Consider the following 23,188-nt stretch of genomic DNA (forward strand, 5'->3'; position numbering starts at 1 on the left):
CATTTACAGAAACATAAAGTAAAATAGGACTCTGAGTTCACCACACTGCAAAAATCTCAAGAAAAACTGCATTTTGCCTAGCGCTTTTTGTTACGTTAAATGTTTGTCAGAAAATGAGCCCTGCAGTAAACTAGGATCTCTAAGGACATTTTGAATGCTTGCTTCCACTTTGAATCCTTGCAAACCACTTGGGAAGAGAGCTGATTCCTGTAAATACTTCAAACTGCTTTTTGCTAGCTTTATTCGTTTACTCGTTCGGTACGCCTTGTTTGGGATTGTGGAGCACTGAAAATGTAAGCTCTCGATTTTTCAAAGATCAACTCTCTTCCTGAAAAATAAAGCGTAGCAAAAGATTCTATTAAAAAAGATTTAAAGGAAAAAGGTCTAATTACAAAAACTTCCAGATTCTTCAAAAATAGAACAGTAAACATATACAACGTTACAAGAAAAATCACAATGTAACCATAGTATAAATTACATGAACTATGTTATAGACATAGATGTTGCCTATCGCTTCTAAGTACTGGTATCCAGATTGCTTTAGTCTCCACATCAAAGATCTTACATGTGGACTTATACACTGGACACGAAAAAAGAACCCACACAGCCCTTTTCTAAAGATCCTTATGCATAATTCTTGCTGCTTTATCCCACAATTTTTCTCAAAACACTTCTCCTCCGAAGGCTGAGGCACTTTTAAAGAAAATCTGTCAAATATACATGAGTAGAGAGAAATTTATGATAATGATCCATTTAACTAGCAACAGACTCAAATTACCCTATTGGAATGCAGTACCAGTATTAAGCATGGCACACCTTGAACCAGGTCAGGAATTTTTAAATGTAATATGCACATTTGAGTGAATGCCATGAACAAATTTGTCCAATTTATGAGAAATGTCTGATCAACATCCTATTTATTCTATTTTTCCCACATCTTGTGTCTCGCATAGTAGCTCATATCTCATATAATATCTGAAAATCATTTCAAGTCATGAGAATGTATTTTGGTATCAATTCTGAAGTAATTTTACAGGCGTATTTCTTACTGTTTTGAAGGATTTGTGGGAATCCATTGCAAGAATGCATTTATCTTCACAGCCTTCCTATGAGGAACCTCAGTTTTACCTCTATATTTTATATGTCAAGACTATCAAAGAGTAAGTCTCACTAGAAGTTATTAGGGGACCATGGAACAGATCACTATTCCTTCAGAGCCCTAAAAGGCAACAACAACAGTTGGATCATTTTTTTTCTTTTTGAGGAGATATAGTTGCAGACAAACATACAGTGTTGGATAGCTGAATCTTATTCTGAATAACAGGCCATTTTAAAGAGATAAAAGTACACAATCTACACACTATTTAAGCAAGAGCTTTAAGATACAAAACACAAAAAACCCCAAAAGCAGATGAACTAACAGTTACTGGTTTATGGCTCCTTAGTAACTCAGGCAAAGGAATTTTCCAAGAGCTCAGGAAAGTGAAGCTAGCTGCCTTTGCCCTAGGGAGAGGTTGAGTGGGCAGAGCAATTCCTGCAACTGCTCTTCTTGCCTTCTCTTTGCAGCACTGGCAATAACAACAATAGCCAGTGTGGCTTTCAGAGATTCAGCCCAGGCAACTTTACTGCCCCTGCAGTCTACTGCTCCAGGCAACCTTACCTATGCCTAGAACTAGCAGAGCATTAGATGATAGATATACATATTGTTCGTCTGTTCGTAAGCATGCACACACAGAGCATATACCTAAAAATACTCAGTTGAAGGCTGTACATTTCTGTAGCAAGATTTTGCTAATAAACATAATGATCATTTGCTTTCCTTGAATCTTTATTTTTCTGTGTAATTCAATTTATTTGTTGCTCTTTCCCTATGTCTGCAGAACTGATAAATCAAAGCTGGTAGGTGCGGGTCCAAATCAATAAGAAAAACGTGGGTTCAGAAAATGCTGCAAAATTTATTATACCTCTCTGTTCACTGGTGTGAAGCAGAAAGGAGGTTTGAGAAAGAAGCTCAATGCAATGGCAACTAAAGTTCCGCTCCTTACTCCTTTTGCCCAATATCTGCAAATGCTCTGTGAGGTTCTTGCACTCCTAATTCTCAAAGAGCTTTAGGAATTGACCTGGAACTCCGTATCTGTCAACTGCTTTGATAACTCTGGTTGGAAATACTCTATGTTCAGTATTATTTAGCTTTATTAGTAGTACTTAATCAGCTGCCTGAAAGACCGCAGGATCAGTCTGCATTGTCATTTTTCTTTTTTCTTTAATACTGCCCTTTTTTCCTTAGCTAACAAATACTAAGCCCTTCTTTTCACTTACTTTATCAAAACTAAGTGTGCTATAAACCAGTATTGCTATGGTTGAACAGAAATTAATGTGTCCTCTTACAGCTGTCTAAAATTTTGCAATACAAACAACTATGGTCAAGTTATTTGCCTTAGGAAAAAAGCAATCCCTTCTTTAACCTATATTCAAATTTCTGATGAAATACAACTAGATTCAAAATTCTGATTATATCATTTTTCAAAAATTATTTTATTGCTGGTTATATTTTCTGCAAACTGCAAATCTGCAAAGATTTTCTGAAATTTCAAAATAAAAGAACTGATAAAAGTATTATCAAGCATAATACTGCATTCTTTAAAAAGATAGATATATAAATTAGCCATACATCTTAAATAGACACCTCTTGTTTATTAGTTTCCAAGCAAATGTTACCAAAAAGCTAAATTATAGTTGAGACATTATAATGTCATATTTCATAATGAAATTTAGAGTTTGAATTTTTGTTCTCTTAACTTTGTAAAATTGAATATTATCTGGTGAAATAGATATTTGACTAACTTTTAAGAACATACAGACATAGTATAAAATGACTGCACTTTCAATGGGAGCTATACATGTAAGTCCAACAACATATGGTTTTGTATGAGATTATAATAATTTATTTCAAAATATCACCCTTCCTAGAATGAAAAAATTAAAACAGCCAGAAAACTGAAAATTCAGAAGGGCTAGGTAAATTAAGTTTTCTTCTCTGTAGGATGACAGTGCTGGCAAGCAAAACTTTTATCTTTATGCAAAATCTAATTTTTATCAAACTATTTTTAAAAATTACAGGATTATCCATAAGGGTAGATACTTACAGGTCCTGCCACTTGAGAGGCACTATGAAAGTCGTCAATATCTTCCGTAAGTGTTTCAACCCCGGGTACTTGAGCTGTTCCAAAGAGGTAGAAAAGAATTAAATCACTCTAATTAAGTAAGCATTAGTCACTTCAAAAAGAAAATGCCTATAAATTAACTGTTGGGAAGGTAAATGTGGCTACTGTAAATGCACTGCTTTTCAGTTACACTTCAATGGATTTTAATTTATGTCTGATTTTAATTTATGTCTGATTTTAATTTATGTCTGATTTTAATTTATAAGCTTAATGCAATGTGAAACAGTGCCTTTAACACGATTAGAATGATAAGCAAGCTTCCTTCAGCTGCCAAGGTATCTTGTAGGTTATTTATTATTTTTACTATTAAAACTAAATACTGCTTGTCCTTTACACAAGTGAGTAGTGGATCTTCAGCTTTAATAAAATCAATTGAATTAAATTTAATTAATTCCGTTAAACTAATTAGAATATAATTAAAATCCTTGAAGTAAGAAGTTCTGGTCACTTTAGGCAATGTTTAAAAGCCATACAACCTATAATTTTTGCCCATACTGCCACATTTGTAAAACAACATGACTTGGTGAGAAGTCTAGAATGCCTCTTTGACACATACGTAACAACTTAAAACAGAATTTATGTACCTATGTCAGAGAAAGCAATTTCCAAGTAACATGCTACGCAGTTACACTCTTTGCCTGACAGTCTGCTAGGCACTTAGATGCTGTTCACAAGCAGCCTAAGAAAACAAGATGCCCCGATTTTCCACAGGTCCTGCTGTTCTTCAAACACTTAGCAGGGAGGTCCTTATGTTTCCAGAGTGCTCTGATTTATTAAACATCTCAGATTATACTTACTATAAAGACGGAACTATACTGAAGTATGGCAACTTGGTTACCACATTCATTGCAAACACAAATGAAAGCAGAGGAAGAAGAGGTAATGATGATGCAAAGTTGTGGTCAGAGAACTGTGCAGGAATTGGGAGATGAAGCCACATTTTTGCCACTGCCATACCTAATTACCACATATTTGCATCCTTATTAATTTTTTACTCTGGTCATGCAGTTCCATCTGGAATAGCACTATACGTGTTTTATATATTCCTATTTCTATTGAACATCCCCAGTTTCAAACTTTTCCTCTACATCCAAATGCCTGTTTTGAACTTTCTACTATATTGGCACTTTAAAGGAAAAAAAAAATATGTAGAAGCGACACATCCTAGTCTTTTCAAGTTTCTTCAAGTAGAAACTTTGTAGTTTCTAGTACCATATAATCTATCATTTTCGGTCCTATTATTCCAGGTAGAGCCACAAAAGAAACAAGTCTTTGCCCACACCTCAGAAATATGTGGCGTTGCATACTACACTGCAAAGTAACTCACTTTACAAACAGCTTTTCTCAGACAAATTGAGGAGTAGTTTAGAAATTCAGAAGTGCCACACTTTTCATTTATCCAATATTAAGAGTTTACTCCCTAATAAGTTATTTGTATTTTAAGCTTCCTTCTACAAGAAGGCGCTGACTGTAAAGATCTTATTTGCAATGTCTTCTTTTACTGCCTTGTATCATGGCTTTCACTCAAAGGGTAAAGTACTTTTCAGCAAAAGAGACTGAAACAAGTGAAACAAGGTCCTATGGTACTTATAGGCAACTGGGATTAAATAAACAATTATCCTTTAGTGATACTATTTCTTAATATCCAAATTAAAAAAAAATACACAGTAGTAGATGACCTCTACAATTCCCCCAACCTGAAAAACAGGCTGGGGGTTGACAGATGCAGATTTTTACTGCATCAATCCTGTTGCAGTGTCTATCTTTTGAAGCCTCAGCTGCTCTCCCCATCTATCTGTACAGAAGAAGAGCAAGGCTTAATGGAGGACTGATCCAAGAGACAAACCTGACAGGCTTGGCATCTACAGGGGAAGTTTGCTGTGCAGTCTACAAAGCTGCTTCTTCTAATAAAAATCAACAACATAGCTATTAAATTCTTCCCTTAGTTCTTTCCTGTGAAGTGGTCCAATGGGAAAGAGAAACAGTTTTGAGAGGTGTAGTTTAGGACAGTAAAAAGAAACTGCGGTGTTAAAGCATCTTGTGTTCTCCGATCTTGAGACCTGATTCCCATCTCTCATTTTACTACATGGATCAAACACACTTCTGCCCAATTCAGCAGAATTATACTAGAGGGAAATCAGTGTAGTGGTTAATTAGAACCAGATCCAGATTGTCAGTGGAGTCAGTATAGTGCCTGATGCTGCAGATGATCTGTTTACATAAGCTATTACATTGACTTTATTAGGTGGAATTGATTTAGTAAGGCTTATTTATACGGGCTGTTAGATCAGAAGTGCTGCCAATTACTTCTGAACCTAGTTCATCTGAAATCCACAAGAGAGATGCTCCAGACCTAACAACTTAACAATTTCCCACTAACCCAGAAACAGATCATTATCTAAAGAAAGCTACCCTCAACTTTGCTGTGCATCAGCACCTTGCTTGCATATTCTTGAACGAATGGTTTACATCAGCACTTCCCAATGCATAGTTTTCTCTCAGTAAGATCATTGGTACGGATAAGTAAGTGCAGAAAATAAATTCAAATAAACCTGGTAAGTGAAGCCTGTTAGTCACTTTTTCATGATATAATACATTCTTAAGAGGACATAACTAAAAATTCCGTGCAACATGATGCCTTGGTTACTTAGGGCTTTCTAACAATACCTTTAGGAGTCTCTTTTATCATCTTCTCATACATAATATTTATTGGAAATAAATATCAGATGCACAGAAAACAAATAATGTGCTGTATTTCTAGGAAAGATTGATAGAATGGACAGTTGCCTGAGTTCTGTGCCTGTTCCTAGTCTGTGCCTACTTGTAAAATCCAGCTGTGCTTTTTTTCAAATCAGGATGTATTACTAGCCAACATTTTAGGAAAAAAAAATATATTTTGAAAGGCTGAACATTTTTGAGAGCACCTCTGGACAGAAATTTGGCAGTACCTCACTGTTGACCTCAATCCTTTTGCCCTAGGGGCTTTGCTATTTTCTAGCTATATGACTAACAGGTTCATATATATTCACAGACATGAGGTAGATGTGTTTATAACAACATGAATGTCATTGCCCCACCTACCTATCTAACTTTTATTCCCTATATTTTTATTGGAGGTGGTTTTTTAGGGAAAGCGTTCTCCATCTTCTCTATATCCATACTGACTACAGAGTCAGAGTAGTCAGTAGCATATAAAGTGGTGCAAATTACAACGGCTATAGCACTCTTGTGCTCCATACTCTGTGACCATGAAAGGTCCAGCTTCATTATTACACAGCATCCACCACCTTCTGACAGTTTCACCTTCTCTAATCCTGGTGCCTCTGCCACTTAGCAACAGCTTACTATTTTATTGAAGCCTACAGTTTCAGAAGACGGCCTGGAAAAGTGGGCATATTTCCACTTCAAGAACAAGGGTACACAGAAAGGAAAAAGGAAGGCAGAGATCTGTTCAAAACAAATTGTTTCAGGAACTGTAGAACTTTTTCCTACATGTATGTCTTACCCTTCTACTTGTTTCTACTGCAATAATATCATACTTGCCTATCCCCTTCCTTATCCCAAACAAGCCACCACCACCTCCCTTCCTGGAGATTACTCTCATAACAGAAGAATTTCGCCTTCCTTTCACAGGGCTTGAGTGCAGTCACCAGTCTGGGTCTCTCCTGCTGACAATCTTCACCAAGCTTGTAAGAACATCGTGTTTTGAGATACTGAGTCCCCTATTAAATTTTTTCATAAAGTGATCAATGGGTGATGAAAAGAAAAACAAATGGCGTGACTGCATGAAACCATGCATTCTCACAAAACCAGTTTGAAAAATTTATCTTTAAACACATACTAGTTACTAATGCTGACATACTTTGGTTTACAAATGAGTAAAGAGAAATGAGCGAAAGCTCAGGTTGCTGTCATACCTAATAGCACACCTAATAGCTGTTAGTAGGATAATTAAAAACAACAAAGGGTAGTTCTGATTTGTTTTGCATTAATTAATCAACATAGCTAACTTGTCTGTGGCTGCTGAAGACTAAACTGCAAACCAAATCCTCCAATTAATAGACTCGGCTGGTTCTGCCCAACAGTAAGGGAATGGACTGAAAGATTTATCTTTGCAGATTCTCTGTCCAAACCTCTATTCCCTTCTGTCCCCATTCCAGTGACAGCTAAGATAAAGTTAACCTTCATCAACTTAATCTTCCATAGGAAAGCAGGGCATTCTCTGGCAAGGTATCCCTTAGGAAATACCTTTTCCGTTAGATTTCAGGTATTATTCTTTTCAAAAACATGAGCAGAAATTGAAATAGGACTGAGTGTCCTGACTGCAGATTAGCGCAACATATGATTATGTTTGTACGAGAAAAAATGTTCTTCAGATCTATTGTATAAACTCCTTTTTACTGTATTTTAATTTTAGTCAGTGGTGTTTGGAGAGATCAGAGAAGCATTTCTGATACTTAAAAACAGGGGAGAAATTCAGTAACTCTTTTTATTTTTACTGTATCCTGTGGATGCATTTGTAGTATTAAATATTTCAAAGACCATTCTTTGGCATAGAGGCCAACTGGCAATGGACAGCCCATGTCTATGCTATTAAGCTATTTTACATACAAAATAGTGTGCTAACATACAAATTGTCTACTAAGAATGAATCCTGGCCCAAGGCAGCTTCCAAAATATGCCTAAGAATTATTCTGGAGTGCTAATTGGCCATGACAAAAACCATGTTAGGGGCTCTTCTAACAGATTTGAAGTGTAAATGATTGAGTTCAAATGCCCAGGGACACTCTCTGGAAGTGTTTAATCTGCTTTTACAGATATAACCTCTACTCTTAAATTCAAGATGTTGGTGTTCGGTTTTTTTTTTTTTTAATGAGCAGCAAATATATATATAACTTACCATCAGAGTCTGACACTGCTGGCTCAGATGTTTGAGATACCATGGAGACATCTTCTGGCCTTTCTGCCAAATTATCTCCTTGCAATCTAAATTGTGGAAAAATGGAACAAAAACATTTGCAATCATATTCCATAGATGAGACACAGAAGAGTGTTATCTCTGACTACATACCCTACTCACAACATTGTCCTAATTAAAAGGATAGTTTTGCTGAAAAGCCAACATCCATGGTTCAATCACATCATCCCAGATTGTCTAGTAACCAAAATTAGCCTCTAAGAAACTGTCAACTGAATCCTAGCTCATGTATTTTTGTAAGACTTATTTTAACAACAGAGGGGTTTTGGTGGTACCACATGCATATGAAACTGCAAGCTTCCTCCACTACGTTCAAAAATATTTTAATTGAACAGGACTGTACTGGGTGTCCGTGTCAAGGTGTTGGCAGTGGGGGGGCTGCAGGGGTGGCCTTGGTGAGGAGAGGCCTGGGCTGCCCTGTGCCAGACACAGGCGCTTCCATCTGGCTCCAAAAAACCCACAGCAGGACACAGCTGAGCCCCTCAGCCAAAATGGCGGTGCCTTGGAGAAAACATAGTTAAGGAAGAGCAAACAATGCCACAGAGGCAGAAGAGCAGGGAACAGAAAGAGTGGGAAACAGCAGAGGGAACACCAAGGTCAGAGGAGAAGCTGCTCCATGCTCTGGAGCAGGTACTCCCCTGCAGCCCATGGCCAGAGCTGATACCCACTGCAGCTCGTGGAGGACCCACACCAGAGCAGGTGGATATGTCCTGGAGGGACTGTGGCCCGTGAAGAACCCACAACGGAGCAGATTTTTTTCCTGAAGGACTGCAACCTGTGGGGAGAGCCCACGCCAGAGCAGGTGAAAAGTGTGAGGAGGAAGGAGGGACAGAAAGGAGCCATTATGAACTGACCACAACCCCCCATTCCCCGTCCCCCCTGCATCGCTCAGGGGAGGGGAAAGGAGTCTGGAGTGAAGGAGTGAAGTTGGGCCTGGGAAAGGGGGGAGGAAAGATGTGGGTTTAATGTTTGTCTTTTTGTTTCTCATTACCTAAATCTATTTTAATTGGCAATAAATTAAAATAATTTTCCCCAAGTCAAGTCTGTTTTGCCCACAACAGTAACTGGTAAGCAATTTCCCTGTCTTTATCTCGACCCATATGCTTTTTCATTCTATTTTCTCCCCTTGCCCTACTGAGGGCAGTGAGTGAGCAAGTGGCTGGGTGGGGGACTGGCCCTTAGCCAAGGTTAACCCACCACAGGGAAATACATGCAAGAATATTTCCTCCTCCTTTGTTACTTTTTAAAAGAAAAATACAGTAATTACGGCAGGCTTCATCTTCAGGCTTTCCCCCTGCATCAGCTGACTGCAATGCCTTGACAGCAATTTACAAAAATAGTCCTTGTATCTGTTCTTTTAAATGAGCATCCCAAGAATCCCACCATCCTTCTTCAGGCTCTTATGAATCCTGAGTACAGATTCAGCTCTGAAGAAATGGTTTGTAGCTCTTAACACAATATAACTGCCATTTACATAAAGGTTATCTTACTTTGAATTTATTCAGACATGAAAAGAGTAAGAAAAATACAATTCAATTTTGCAAAGCCCAGGAATCATAAAAATGCATTGAAGTAAAACCTTGGGGAAAGAAATAACTTATCTCTTAAAAAAAGTTCCTTTCTCTCTGTATTCTCACTCTCTGCAGCTGCTTTACACTAAACTTTGAATTAACCTTTGAAACCAAGCAGAACTCCCATATCTGCCCTATCTGAACTTCACATTTCATGACCCTCACAGTTATCTAATATATTTTGATCTTAAGTCATCTATTTATTTGTACCTTCTGAAACCATTCCCCCACACACAAAATTACTTTATCTCTTTTTATTGCCCCTGGGATGGTTTATTTATGACGGAAAGCTCAATGTAAATTCATAATGACTCTTACCTGAGGAGGCAGTTCCCTAGAACACAAAGTCCTCAAGGCAACAAAAGTGTAAAACTTAGAAGCTGTAAACCTAATTTTGAAAATGACTTCTATGAATCCTTTATAGCTCTATACTTGGTTTGTAATGCTCTAGTTACCAATTCTTTAAAAGCCTAGCTTGTCAAACAGGCTCTTCTAAAGATGACAGTCAAACAGAAGCAAATAACTTTGAACCATTATCATAAAGATATTCAAATAGGGAGAAAAGAAATTGCAAATGAAATAACCACACAAAAAAGGAAGATCTCTAAAATCACATCATTTTCCTTTGCATTAAAATTGACCTGTCCTCCTTCATTACATACATATACATGTCTACTGCAAGCACGTATTCAAGCTTATAAGGATATGCATGGAATCTCAGGAACCAGAAGTGATGTACTCTTCTCTGTAGCCATGTTGATAGTTTATCTGTGTTTAATTAAAAGGAAAATTACTCCAACCTACTCTGTTTATATTGCATTCATTAAAAAAAAAATCTCTAGAAGTAGGAGCTGCTTCTTTTATCCCATCAAAATTTTCAAGATTTTATAATAAGTTCCCATTCTGAGCTTTCATAAATCCAAACCAGACATGAACAACTGAAATTATTCTCATCTTATTCTAGAAATTACATATATTTAAGTGGCTCGTTGCCTCATGAAAAAGATGCAAAAAAAAAAATCTTTTCAATGTATCTGGTCTGAAAAGCCATTTTGTATGATTTCCCTTTGTAGGAGGAAATGGCTGGGTGAACTGGGTGGGTCGATCGTGGGTGGATGGGCGAATAAGATGTTTGACATATCTGGACCTCAATTTCACATTCAATTTTCAACTTATTTATGTATTTCTTACATATGGATTCATATTGTAATAGATTTTCATGTGACTCAAGCAACAAAAGAAGTCACAAACACTATTGCTCGCCAAAAGAATTCTGTTACTTGGACTATTCTGATTTCTTCTTCAATAGCAATACTATTCATAAGACACTGCCACAGAAAAATGAACACACTTAAAAATTCTTAAGCAATAGATTAGAAAGAAGCATACGTCTAGAAGAGAGATTATACAATCAGAGATGTATTTTTAATCTGTCCTTGTTTATGCTACTTTCTTCCCTGGTTCATTCTTGCTGAACATCTTCCAAGAAAACTGTGTTGCACCATGCTGCAAGCATCATTAATGTTAGAAGGCCTAAGCTATGAGATCCACTTATCTCGTCCCTGGTACTACAAAAGCATTTTCATCTCCAACTCTTTTTCTTGCAGACTAGTTGTACACAGAAGCGTAAACTCTAAGGTAGACTTGATTCTTTATTGCCAGATAGCAGATAGAAATTCCTTTAGCAAAAAAAGGTAAAATGATTACCAAAATGTTGTGTTGGAACTTTTCATCCACTGCTTTGGAAAAGGCAATTATAAAAAGAGCAATGTATATGAGAATCACATCCCTGTTTGCAAAGCAATCTAAAAAATAGTCGAGCTTTTCTAAACTGGTGGCTAGCTTTGAAAATCTTGGCTGTTATTTGCAATGTGTACTCTTAAAAAAACAAAAAAAAACCAACAACAATCAAGTTACCTAAAAATTACTATCTTACTAATACTTTCTGGACTATTTCAGTTATTAACCAAAACATTATTTCAGCTATTAATTATTTTAAGGAGAGTCTAAACTTGATACCTGATAGCCAACATCTTTTTCTATATACATTCTGTTTATAGTGTGATCTCTTGCTTAGAGGCCATTGTTTCAGTTACATTCAACCAGCTGCATGTTGGAGCTTCAAGAGCTACAAAGGCAAACAGACTCCAGGCAAATATTCCAATTTCCTTTGACCCAAAAGTAGGACTTGTTCCATAAAAACTGCCAAAGACCTGAGGACCAAAGACATTCTGAATAAGTTCTACAGGATGGGTGCAGCAGCATTATACCAGGTCTATCACTACAAACAAGCTTGTGGGTGTGTGAAACACACTTGTGCTGCCAGTATGATTTAGAAAATATGATACTATAAGAGTATGCAAAAAGAGGACAAAACGATTTCATCTACATTCTTTGAATGAGTCACAGCATAATAAAATCCTGTATTGCCTCATCAGAGGAAGGAAACAGCAAATATAATAAAATCCTGTATTGCCTCATCAGAGGAAGGAAACAGCAAATAGGAAAAATAGAGTCAAGATCGAAATCATAGATTTTTTTTTCTCATCCACTACTTTGAAAAGGTCTTTTCACACTCCTGAACAATCTATAAGCACACACAGTATTATCTAAGAAATGGCAGTGACTAAAGGCAGCAAAAAGAAAACATGTTGATTCCTTTAGGATTGAGATCAGGAAAATATTTCCTCTTGACTTGATATCTGAAAAAGCAATGTTTTCTACAAATGTTTAAGATTTATCACCTTACCAAAGATTTTATATTATTTCCATGCAAGTTGCCTTTTTCTACTATGTTAATTATTCTATTAGTGATGGTGCAGTATTTGGAAGTAAAAGTAACCTATCTAAAAAAAACCAACTTTTTTTTTTTTGTCTAAAAGTTCAGCTATCTTAAATTTTCACTAGAAAAATGAAAAATTACTTCAGCATGCACAAAGGCGATATGAAACAAATGTTGCAGTTTTGATTCAGTAACTCATTTATCTAAATAGATTACTCTTTGGTTTAAAATCATGCCCGTGTTAAGGGCATTGCTCAATTCGAGCATTTATGATGTTTTTCTTTCTTAAAACATAGATTGTTGGAGAATAGGTATGTCCTCAAGATGAGAGTATTACAATTTGATATGTCAATAGAAGTCACTTATTTTACCAGATGAAAAAATACTAAGATTAAACTATTATTTGAATGCCAGTTGCTAAACTGAAATGAAAATGAGGTTAACTCTGAGATTTACATTGCATAACCTCTCACCAACGAGGCTGTGTGAAATAACCTACATAAAACCCCATTCTGACTAATATGACAACCTCTTTTTGAACATCTTCAATATTTCCCTGGCAATTTTGAGTGCCCGACAACACCTCAGAACACATTGTTCTGTGGTATCACAATTACTAACCGTCATACTGAGACACTTGTAAATCCCTATGACTACAGAGGTTGAAAAACAACTCACTGACTCACTGATTTCATCCTGCAGGCCGTGCAAGAAGCAATACCCTACAGAAGTATCAGATACTAGTTCCTACTATAGTTCCATTTGCTGCAAAAAAAAGTGAAATAAAGCAGACTAATGGCCATAAATGTTTCAACTTATTTCCATTTTCAAGATGACAGAATGTTCCAGGGGAATTTTACAGGGATTAAATATGCAGCATGTATCTGTAACACGAATTCAGTGACTGGGACATTGTACACCATGCAGGTGGGCTAAGGATTCCGTGCAGGTCTGCATTTCCTGCCTGGTAGATGAGCTCTGTTGAGTGGCTGTTTGGTGGAGTCCAGCTGGAAGAGACTCATCAAGTGCTACAAAGTCTCAAGCTTCTCCTGTGCCTGACCTTTCAGAAAGACCCATTCTAGCACTCAGAGACAGACTCCTGAGCTTTTCTGATGGCACAACTTAATGAGGCAGTGCCTCATGGACTAACTTTATTTCCCTTCATAGTAACCTCCTCATCCCCCCACCCTGTTTTCAAAGCCACAATAACATCCCTGTGGCAATTCAATAATTACTCTCAGGAGAAAACACTGAGTGCATCTTGATCTTTCCTCTAGCATTACTTAGCAGCTGGAAATAAATTGGCAGTATGAGCAGTCAATCTGCAAGATCAGCTTTGCTTTGAGCTTGAACAGTTATCCAGCATATCGTTTGTTTCTAGATTGTACTGTCTGTTTGAATCAGATTATAGAGTCAGATTCTTCCATGTATTTGCATAAAGCAAAGAGTATTCTGATAGTATTAAAGACAGAATGAGTAAGTAATATGAGTGAATACATGCTGTAAGGCTTTTTTAAAGTCAACAATGAGATTTCCATAGCAGCAACATATGCCCCATTAGATGATTTTGAAAAACTAAGTGTGTTTCCCTTTTAGTTTCTGAAATTTACCAGTAAGTCCTTTTGATACTGTAACACATGCTACTTAATTGTGCCCAAAATATTACAGTTGGAGCTATCTATATAATTTTATCTAATTACAGCTATATAGAAGTAGATACAAGAAAGGACCCTTACATAAGGAAGGTCTGTTTTCTGCAATATGCAAATCTTTGAAATGACATCTATTTTAGAAAAAGTAGTTAGAAAACACAGTTCACTAGGACATATTTCTCAGCGATCTTTTCTTCTAATCAAACTGATATTACTTAAGCAGACTGTGTGGTGAAACTTGTCACCACTATCTGAAAATTAGTCCTTCCCAAAACTTGACATATTTGACAATAAAATAAATGTTGACAGTATCCAAAGTCCAGCTGAGTTTATTGCTCTTCTTTATTGTAATCAGCTACATGGCATGTCATTACACTTCTCCATTCTTTTTGTGTGACAGAACTAGTGGTTTTGTTTTAAAATCTCTCCGATACCCATCAATATCCAATTTACATGAGCTATTAAGAGGACAGCTTCTTGACATTACGGTAATTGCTGATTTAGAAGATGTTAGATTGACGACCTCACTTAGAAGCTGAAAAGAAAGAGACAAGATGATCCTACAAAACAATTCCTTATATGAATCCAAAATCCATCTAACAGCATCCTAAAATGACTAATTATAATGGGTACCTAATAAAGCGTGGGCATAGTGGAGATGGAAGAAGAGTAATGCTACACGAGCTGTGATTTCTTGTACCACCCCTAAAACAATGCAGGAGCCCTCATACAGTTTCTAGAGAATAGGACACAGGAATTAAACTATATATTGGGGAAAAAATAACAGGGAACAGTTGAGGAAGCTGAATTAGAATTGTTTTTTTTCCTCCACGATTTAAAGTTGGCATGTATTTTCAGATTTGAAATCTGTGGAAACATTTATGCTTGAGCAAAATGGATTTTTAAGACGTAAAACAAAGTCCTGCTTTGAGGGCAACTATGGGTATGTCTATGCTTGAGCATGTACATGACTGCAAGTAGAGATGAGGACAAATTCCTACCTAACAACTCCTCCAGTGCACTAAATGTAGACATACACTATGATTGTCCTCTATGTCAACACTGTTGTCCTATGATATTCTTAAAATTAGTACTAAATGAAATTCAAGTAAGTCCACGTTACAGCAGAATACTACAATAAAAACAATTTAAAAGTTCACTGGTGAACACCATTCTCGCAATATTAATGGATTAAAAGAAAAAAAAAAATACTTCAAGGACTACCTCAGATTCAGAAAAATAATTAAAAACACTTAACCACAAGCATAGGTACTTTGTAACATCAGGGCCTAATGAGAAGGAATAAAGTATCCAGAAAATAAAGAAACTGAAATGTTTCTGATACCTAATATTGAGATATATGCTCTTTAGTATTTGTTCTTTGTGGAGACTACTAATTCAAAGTATGCACATTATAAATTGCCTTGTGTTAGTGTATAGTAGAGGTTGTGCTTTAGGAAATTTTTGTGTCAAATCAAATAGTAAACAGGAGAGGAAATTCACCTTCAGAGGAGGATGATTGTTCACTCACAGACAGAGGAATTGGGATTATATTTAGATTAATACTATTCTGACACAGTCTTCCAGAAATATGTCACTTAACTCAAATAACCAAATTCCCAGTCTATTCCTCCCAAAAATGAACCAAAAAAACCCAAACAGAAGAAGGGTTATCTTTTTTGGACAAACTCTCCTTTAATCCCCAAATAAACAACTACAGGCAAGAGTTATATAATCACAGGGTACATGGCTGGCCTTCAAATTCTGGTACATGACTATGGGACTTCTTCTTCTTTTTAAACTTAGCAAACTAAAGCTGGATAAATTTGCTCAAATTCTGATGTTCCCAGAGGTTAGCAACAACAGAAACTTTGAAATTCTACTTGAGAAGAAATCCTGAAAACCAGTTATTTCAAGACAATACAAATGCTTCTGCTGGCTTTTTAGTAATAAAGAAAAATTCCTCCAGGGGTTCCAAGACAGTAAAGGGCACTCTCGGAGAAGGAAGTGGGAAATTACATGTCTGAGAATTGCAGCTCCAGCCATTCTCTCCGCTCTGCCCTGTATCATCTAAATTTTGTTGAATCTGGATAATTTCTGTAAAACATTTTGGTTTTTGTGAATCATTATTTCCTGAAGAACACACATTTCATTGGAAAATTCCTGATCTGCTGAAGACTCACCTGACTTCTTTTAGATAAACATAGTGAGAAGTAGGGGAAAGTTCAGCAAAGAATCCTTAAATCTTTCAGCAAAAAGAGCAATAAAGCTGTGTTCATGTTCACCCAAGATCAGTGTACATTTTTAAGGCTACAACCACAAAGAAAAGTTCTCAATTCCAAAAAACAGAGGTAGCATCATGTTTGTATTAGAATCTTAATTAAGGAGATTTTGGCTTGTTGAATCACTGATTTTGCTTAAATTATTTCAAAGTAGGTTAACTATGCTCTTGAAAAAATCTTAACAAATACTGCAGTGATTTACAGTTAGTTTCTTTATGAAGTAGTTATTAATTTGGATCAAATCCTGTAATATACATTTTGTAAGATTAATGAATATCATGAACTTATTAACAAAAGAAACTTAAATATAACATGATGATATTTCTTTGGCAACCAAAAGGAATTTCAGCCAGAGATGAGGAGAGGGATAAATTGGACTTATTGGACTTCCTTTTTTTTTTTTTCCTTTCAAATCATCTGCTTCCTTTCTGTAATTTATAACATTACATCTACATCTAACATCTCTCTCTGATATCACTGTAATACTGAATTATAATTTCCCTACAACAAATACATAACTCCAGGAAAGTTATAGCAACAGAGATCAGACAACAGAAGTCCTGAAAGCCCCCACATGCTTTTAGGTTACATTGAATGTTTTCTTGCACCTTTCCCTAGCAACCTCAACACCACTCCAGTAACAGTACTCCAAGCTTTATAATAATTTGTCCTGACTTGCCTATAATATGGTGAGTCTTTGTTCTCAAACATACTGATCCAAATTCTGATCTCATGCACCTTGACTTACTGTCTCCACAAGTTCTGCACTCCTCTATACTGGTGTAAAATCCAAAGCTTCTCCAGTACCTAAATATAAAGCCAGGAATTTCTGACCTATTCCATTTGTTCTACTAATGTCTTTTACAAAAATAAAAATGTTAAAACTGTGCCAGCAAAATTCTTAGTGTATTCACAGGTACAGAGACAAGAAGGTATCAGTTTTTCAGCATAGACTATGCTATAATGGTAAAATTATATTAAATAAATATTATTAAACAATATACAGGCAAAAGTACTCTTTTGCTGGTAAAACTCTTCATCTGCTTTAGCTATGTACTCTAGCTTCCTAATGATTAGATTTTAAAAGAAGTTGATACACATTTCAGATCAATAAACTATAGAAGAAAAATGTCTTAGATCTATGGAGGCAAACAACAGAGGATTGTGAATTCCGTAAGTAATGAGAGTGGCTGGCATCTCTCAAGTCTGAAGTAATAATGGGAAAGGTCTGCAGCATGTCACCTTGTTATATTAAAAAAATCAGTGTCATAGCTTCTGTTTTCACCATAGACTAAAATACAGGAAGCATCTGCATTGAAGAGAAATGAAGCATGAGGACTATTGGATTATCCTGCAGAACATTATCCAGGAAGGCAGATGGTTCCAAAACTAAACTATAAGACCACATGAGTAAATACAGATATTTAAAAAAATTCTAAATAAAATGTAGGAATATAAACTTAGTGACATATTCAGCATACTCCCCAACAGAGATTTATAATTCCTTTAAATCCATTTTAAAGAAGTGGTGCAAAGCTCTCAGGCAGGAGTATGTTGTTTCTACCATCAATTCTATTTATGTGAGATATACAGCGTTCGTATTCTTTGAGTTTCACCCTGATCTAAGTTACAGTTAATCTAAAATAACTCCATTTTCACTGATACTATTTGGATCACCGTCTGTTTCTTAAGGTCACTATCTCTCAGTGCTTGCACACTAAAACATAGCAAATTATTTGAAAATTCATAAAAACCATAGTTAAAAATGGATTTTGGTTGAAGTCCATTCTCTTTCTGCAAATTAAAAGCATTATTTTCCAGTCACCCTTGAAGATTTTTGTGGAAAGTTTCCATGTCATCAATACGTAATTCACAGCCATAATGTTTTCAGCTGGTAAAACTAGAATATCCACTTGCTGAGCAAAACACAGCCTGCAAAATAATCTTTTCTGTGTGTTGTTTGCCTTTTCAAAATGTCTGAATGCAGGTCTTTGTCCATTTAAATAAGTACACTCTGCAGCTATTTCTGAGGAGAACCAAAAGTGGAAATATATTTCCCAGAGTAAGGAATCCATAAAGAGACTGAATTATCTAATCCTTTTACAAGATGGGGAATTAAGCCATTCTTACAGCAATCTTTTATCTGCTGCTGGCTTCAAACCATTATCTCACAGGAGAAAAATTACAGTCTTTGTCAGTCTTTTCAGATTTAACACTCTTTCTTCCCCTGTGAACCATTTTTTCTAGGACTTGTGAAAGAGTTTTGTGTGTGTGCGCTTGTGTGTCTTTAAGAGCTATATTAAACTGTTATCCAGAGCCTCAAATTATGACCAACAAGCTTCCCCAAGCTCATGATCTCCTGGCTTCCTCCCTATATCATTTGCATCCAGAAGCAACTGCTATTGCTGATATACATCACAGTGTAGCACCAAACAGCAAGAATCTATAAACACTGCAATAAAGAATTAGTTTGCAAAGCACACATCAAAAGAGAGCAACGGAAAAGAAGGGAGAAAGGCTTGGGAAGGCACTTGTCTTTTTAAATTATTGAGGGGGTTAAATGTGTTTTGTAGCAGAAAAGAGAAAGAGTTGTCTTGACAAGAGCTACAAATGAAGGACAGGATGGAATGGATGTTACCCTCTATTAAACTGAGAGACAGTACAATAATTTTCAGGACTAGACAAAGTAATATTAATTTCATTTTCAAATATGCTCCTACTGCTTTCATTATTACAAATCAAGAATGGTACATTCAAAAGAACTAAAAAATCCTTTAAGTCTACTTTTCCCAGAATTTCTCAACAGCATTTTTAAATGTTTACACGTGTACCAACCTCCTCATACCAGTTCCATCTTTTTACAACCAGCCTGAGATTAAAAAAAAAAATAGCTACTGTTGAACAATAGTTCTTAGAAAAGATGTTCTAGTGACACATCATTAATTCACAGCATCTTATACTGTATTCTTCCTTCATAACCAAAACCAGATACTAATTCCCTGTCTGTAAAGCTACAGTAGGGCTACCTCCAGATGAACTTGGCGCACTAAGTGCCACATTTCCAAAACCTTATCATGAGAACAATACGTTAGTACGTATGTTAAAGATGCAATTCACATGCAAAGTTTATATACCTAATATATATGTTTCAGGTATAAGTCTACTTTCACTAGCATGCAAGCACTTCTCTTTCTTCAAACAGAGTTCTTCCATTTTTCTTATGCTGATCGACAGTTATTTATGTCAAAAACAACAAGTCTACCCCACATGTGCAGCCTTTAAGGAAATAAAATAGCTGTTAAATCAAACGCAGAGGGCAACGCTTCGTCTCTGAAACTACTGCGTAATGCAAGGACACAGACACACACTGTTCCTTTTAAGGAGATATATGTTTCATCTGAAAATACTGGTTTGTTCACAGCTTACATAATTTTTGGTAACAGATGATGTTTTTATTATCACAGTATTTTGTGGAACTTCTGATAGGTCTGAAATTATTGCTTGGTGGATTTATCCTGTGGGAAATTCTGGTAAAAAAAAGAGGGAGGAAAGAAGTCCAATCCTCCTGGGATTTCTGTCTGAGCACTTGATATAAGTCTCCTGTCTTGTATTGTTCCCTTCCCAAGACACAGTTAAGATTTTGAAAATAGAGAGACCTTGGACATTCTTTTAAAACACACATTCATTGGGAGTTTGCTATAAAACTAATTAAGGTTTGGGATTAAAAATGATAATATCTTGTGCATTTTAGAGGTCAAACTTAGATCCATGAACTCTAAAAATAATTTGAAATTACACAGATATTCTCTATTTTGCATATAGAGAAACACGAGTCGGTGAAAGAAAAGGCAAGCCAGTATGTTACTCTGACAACTTAGCAAATCAACCTACTAACTCTTAAAAATTAATTTATGTTCTCTGTCTCTGATAACCACTAGGACCAGTAAAAACATTTTCTGAATTTTTTTTTTCTTTAGTATTTTCCTATTTTCCTGAAAGAACAAGTAAGATACCAAAGTGGTACACCACTCCAGAAAAGTGGTGTAAAAAAAAGATAAAAGTAGTTTATTTTAGCTGTATTTAATGCTTACAAAATCAAGAGAAGACAATGAAAACACTATTGTGGTTATTTATGCATCAAAGCTGGGCAATTTAATCACTGCCCAGATTCAACTCAGCCAAAAAGCTAAATGAAAATTTTTTGCCTAATTTTTTTTGCCACAACTTTTTCTTTGCTTGGAATTCTTTTCGTTTTTCAACCTTCTATATGAAGTTCTAAGTAGCAAAAGGAAAAATATGGGTTTTCTCCACAATTTTCCAAAGACATTTTTAAAAGTTATAAAGCACTACTATACAGAGTTTCATTTGCTTGTTTGCCACTCTTAAAAGGAAAAAGATGCAAATAAAACACTTTGTTTAGGGCAAAACCTGTGAAGCTAGCACAAACAAATATGAGGAAAATTCAGCTCTTTGAAACAAGAGGTCAAATAAAACTAAGGTTACAAAAAAGAAAATAACGGGAAAAAAGAATGAAAACTAGCGACACGAGTCATCTGGAATGCTTAGTACTTTCTCCTCTGTAAGAATAGCCACTTAGAAATAGTACACAGACAGAAAGCTAATATGAAAAGCAAGACAGGAAAGAAAAAAATATGTATATATAATCAAAAGGTTTGGTAACATTTGAAGACATAAACTTCTTAACATTCTGTGCATGAACTCCAATCAGAGAATTTTTCCCCAAGAATTATTTCTGTACCAACTACTTTAGTTTGGAAACTTTTTTTTCCCTTGGTACTTTGAAGTCATTTGTTCCCAAATTTGTTTCTGCCAGAAACTGAGTCACTAAGCTGGCCTTACTACTACTGGGCAGACATACAAAAAACTGTTCTTTATGCAAATACAGGTACCAAACCACACATATACCTATATCCATTCCCTAGTACTACATCACAGTGTACAAAGCCAAACCAGGGATTATATGGAGGATTTGAGAGGTTATTCTTTCTGACACATCCATATATTACTGATTAATTAAAAATTAAATTGTATGACACGATATCGTCCTGTTTCCTACCTTTCTGCTACATGATTAGACAGAAATTAGCTGTTTCTTTTAAAAGATTATATGTTTCAAAGGTATTTGCACATGGAAAAAGACTTAAAACTTTTCTAAAATGCACAAATAAGCAAAGTACAAATCCTACAGGGTTCTTTGTTACATTTCTGTGAAAAAGGCTGCACTCTAGACACATCAAAACCCATTTAAATGTACAAAAGGACAAATTTATCTCAAATTCGTCATGGAGAATAAAGCTAGCAGGGAAAAAGGGGTCATAATGATTCAAAATCAAGCGGTCAATAAAAAACAGAAAAAATGGAACTTAGTGGGGAACAAAAAAGATTTAGATGCAAGTCATCTGGATTGCTCTGCACCTTCTGCTCTGACAGAATACCCACTATACATTTAGTTACACAGACCTTTGGGGAGTAGCAAAGAAAGCAAGAAAAAGAAGAATCAAAACTATGGGTCAGGTCTAAAGAGGAAATGTAATGTTAGGTTTTCCAAATAGTTAGATCATGTCACATGACAATTTTGATATCAGAAATTACAATTTATTCTCCTCAAATCCTAATTCCTAGTCATATGCATTCCAGGATCCACGATTTGTAGGTTCCTCCCCACAAAACGTTAAATTAGGAAGGAAGTTAAAGTCTATAAAGAAAAACAGGGATTTAAAGACATCCTTTGAAGTCACATACACAGTGCTCTACTCCTAACTCTGTTAGGAATAGATAATTTTATATTCCGAGTGATCAGGATCTCTTCTATCTAATTCCATCACCTCTTGGTTTATATTAACACTGCAGTTAGAGGGATGATTATAGTTCATGTAAACATACCTGAACTGCCTATAAATACCTGAACTGCCTTTAAATTAGCATCTGCAGATGCTATCACTGAATAGTTTTGACAATTCATGTAGCAGCTAAGGAATTTTTGCACAAGCAGAAATCTCCCTGCCAGATTTCAGTGTAGGCATAGCCTTTTATCATCTCACCCAGACACCACGTACTGTTACACATGCTCAGGATAAGGGGAAAACAGTCCATGGAGTTTTAATGTCTTTTAGTCCTGCATGCATTTTCAAGGTTCTACTTCCTTTAGAGTGATTCACACCAAAACGGTTCAGCCTGGGAAAGAAGACTTCACACTGAGACTCGAACAGCAGTCTGCTAAAAACAGAGCAGTCTGCTAAAAACAGACCAAACCAAGTGATGGTTTGGTCTAATTTGGCAGAACATAAACCTAGACCACCTATTAAAAACCACACCAGCAGCAAACTCTGCATCCTCCCTTCTTCCAGGATCTATGGCATCTATATGGGATGTCAAAGGTTGCCCCTCTTCTTCACCCTACCTGGTCAGACTCTATCCCAATGTTGCATGGTGCAGCAACCATTCCCTGACACCTTCCTGTCCCCAGCTGTGGAGTTAGTCTGGGATTACATGCCTGGACAAGACAGGAGAACCCATCCCATTTCAAAAGACAAGTCAGCCATCCCAATGATTTCTGTGCAGGGAACACAATGGCAATGAGAGCAAACTAGCCATAAACAATAAGGAAGGGATCTAGTGCACAGCTGAAGTTGAGGAAGTTCAGTAGGCTTCCTTCCTTCACTTGAGGAAATCTTCCAG

General features: G+C 36.1%; 1 protein-coding gene across 1 annotated transcript in view; it reads right to left on the reverse strand.

The window, feature by feature from the left end:
* C2H8orf34 (chromosome 2 C8orf34 homolog) overlaps nucleotides 1-23,188 on the reverse strand; it is a 169,649-nt gene that overhangs the window by 34,240 nt on the left and 112,221 nt on the right. Inside the window, exons 9-10 of the mRNA XM_075140648.1 lie at nucleotides 8,125-8,210; nucleotides 3,147-3,220 (exon numbers count right to left, since the gene is read on the reverse strand). Coding sequence (XP_074996749.1) covers nucleotides 3,147-3,220; nucleotides 8,125-8,210 — 160 coding nt within the window. The remainder of the gene's footprint in view (nucleotides 1-3,146; nucleotides 3,221-8,124; nucleotides 8,211-23,188) is intronic.

Source organism: Calonectris borealis, chromosome 2, assembly GCF_964195595.1.
Source record: "Calonectris borealis chromosome 2, bCalBor7.hap1.2, whole genome shotgun sequence".
Classification (NCBI taxonomy): Eukaryota; Metazoa; Chordata; class Aves; order Procellariiformes; family Procellariidae; genus Calonectris; species Calonectris borealis.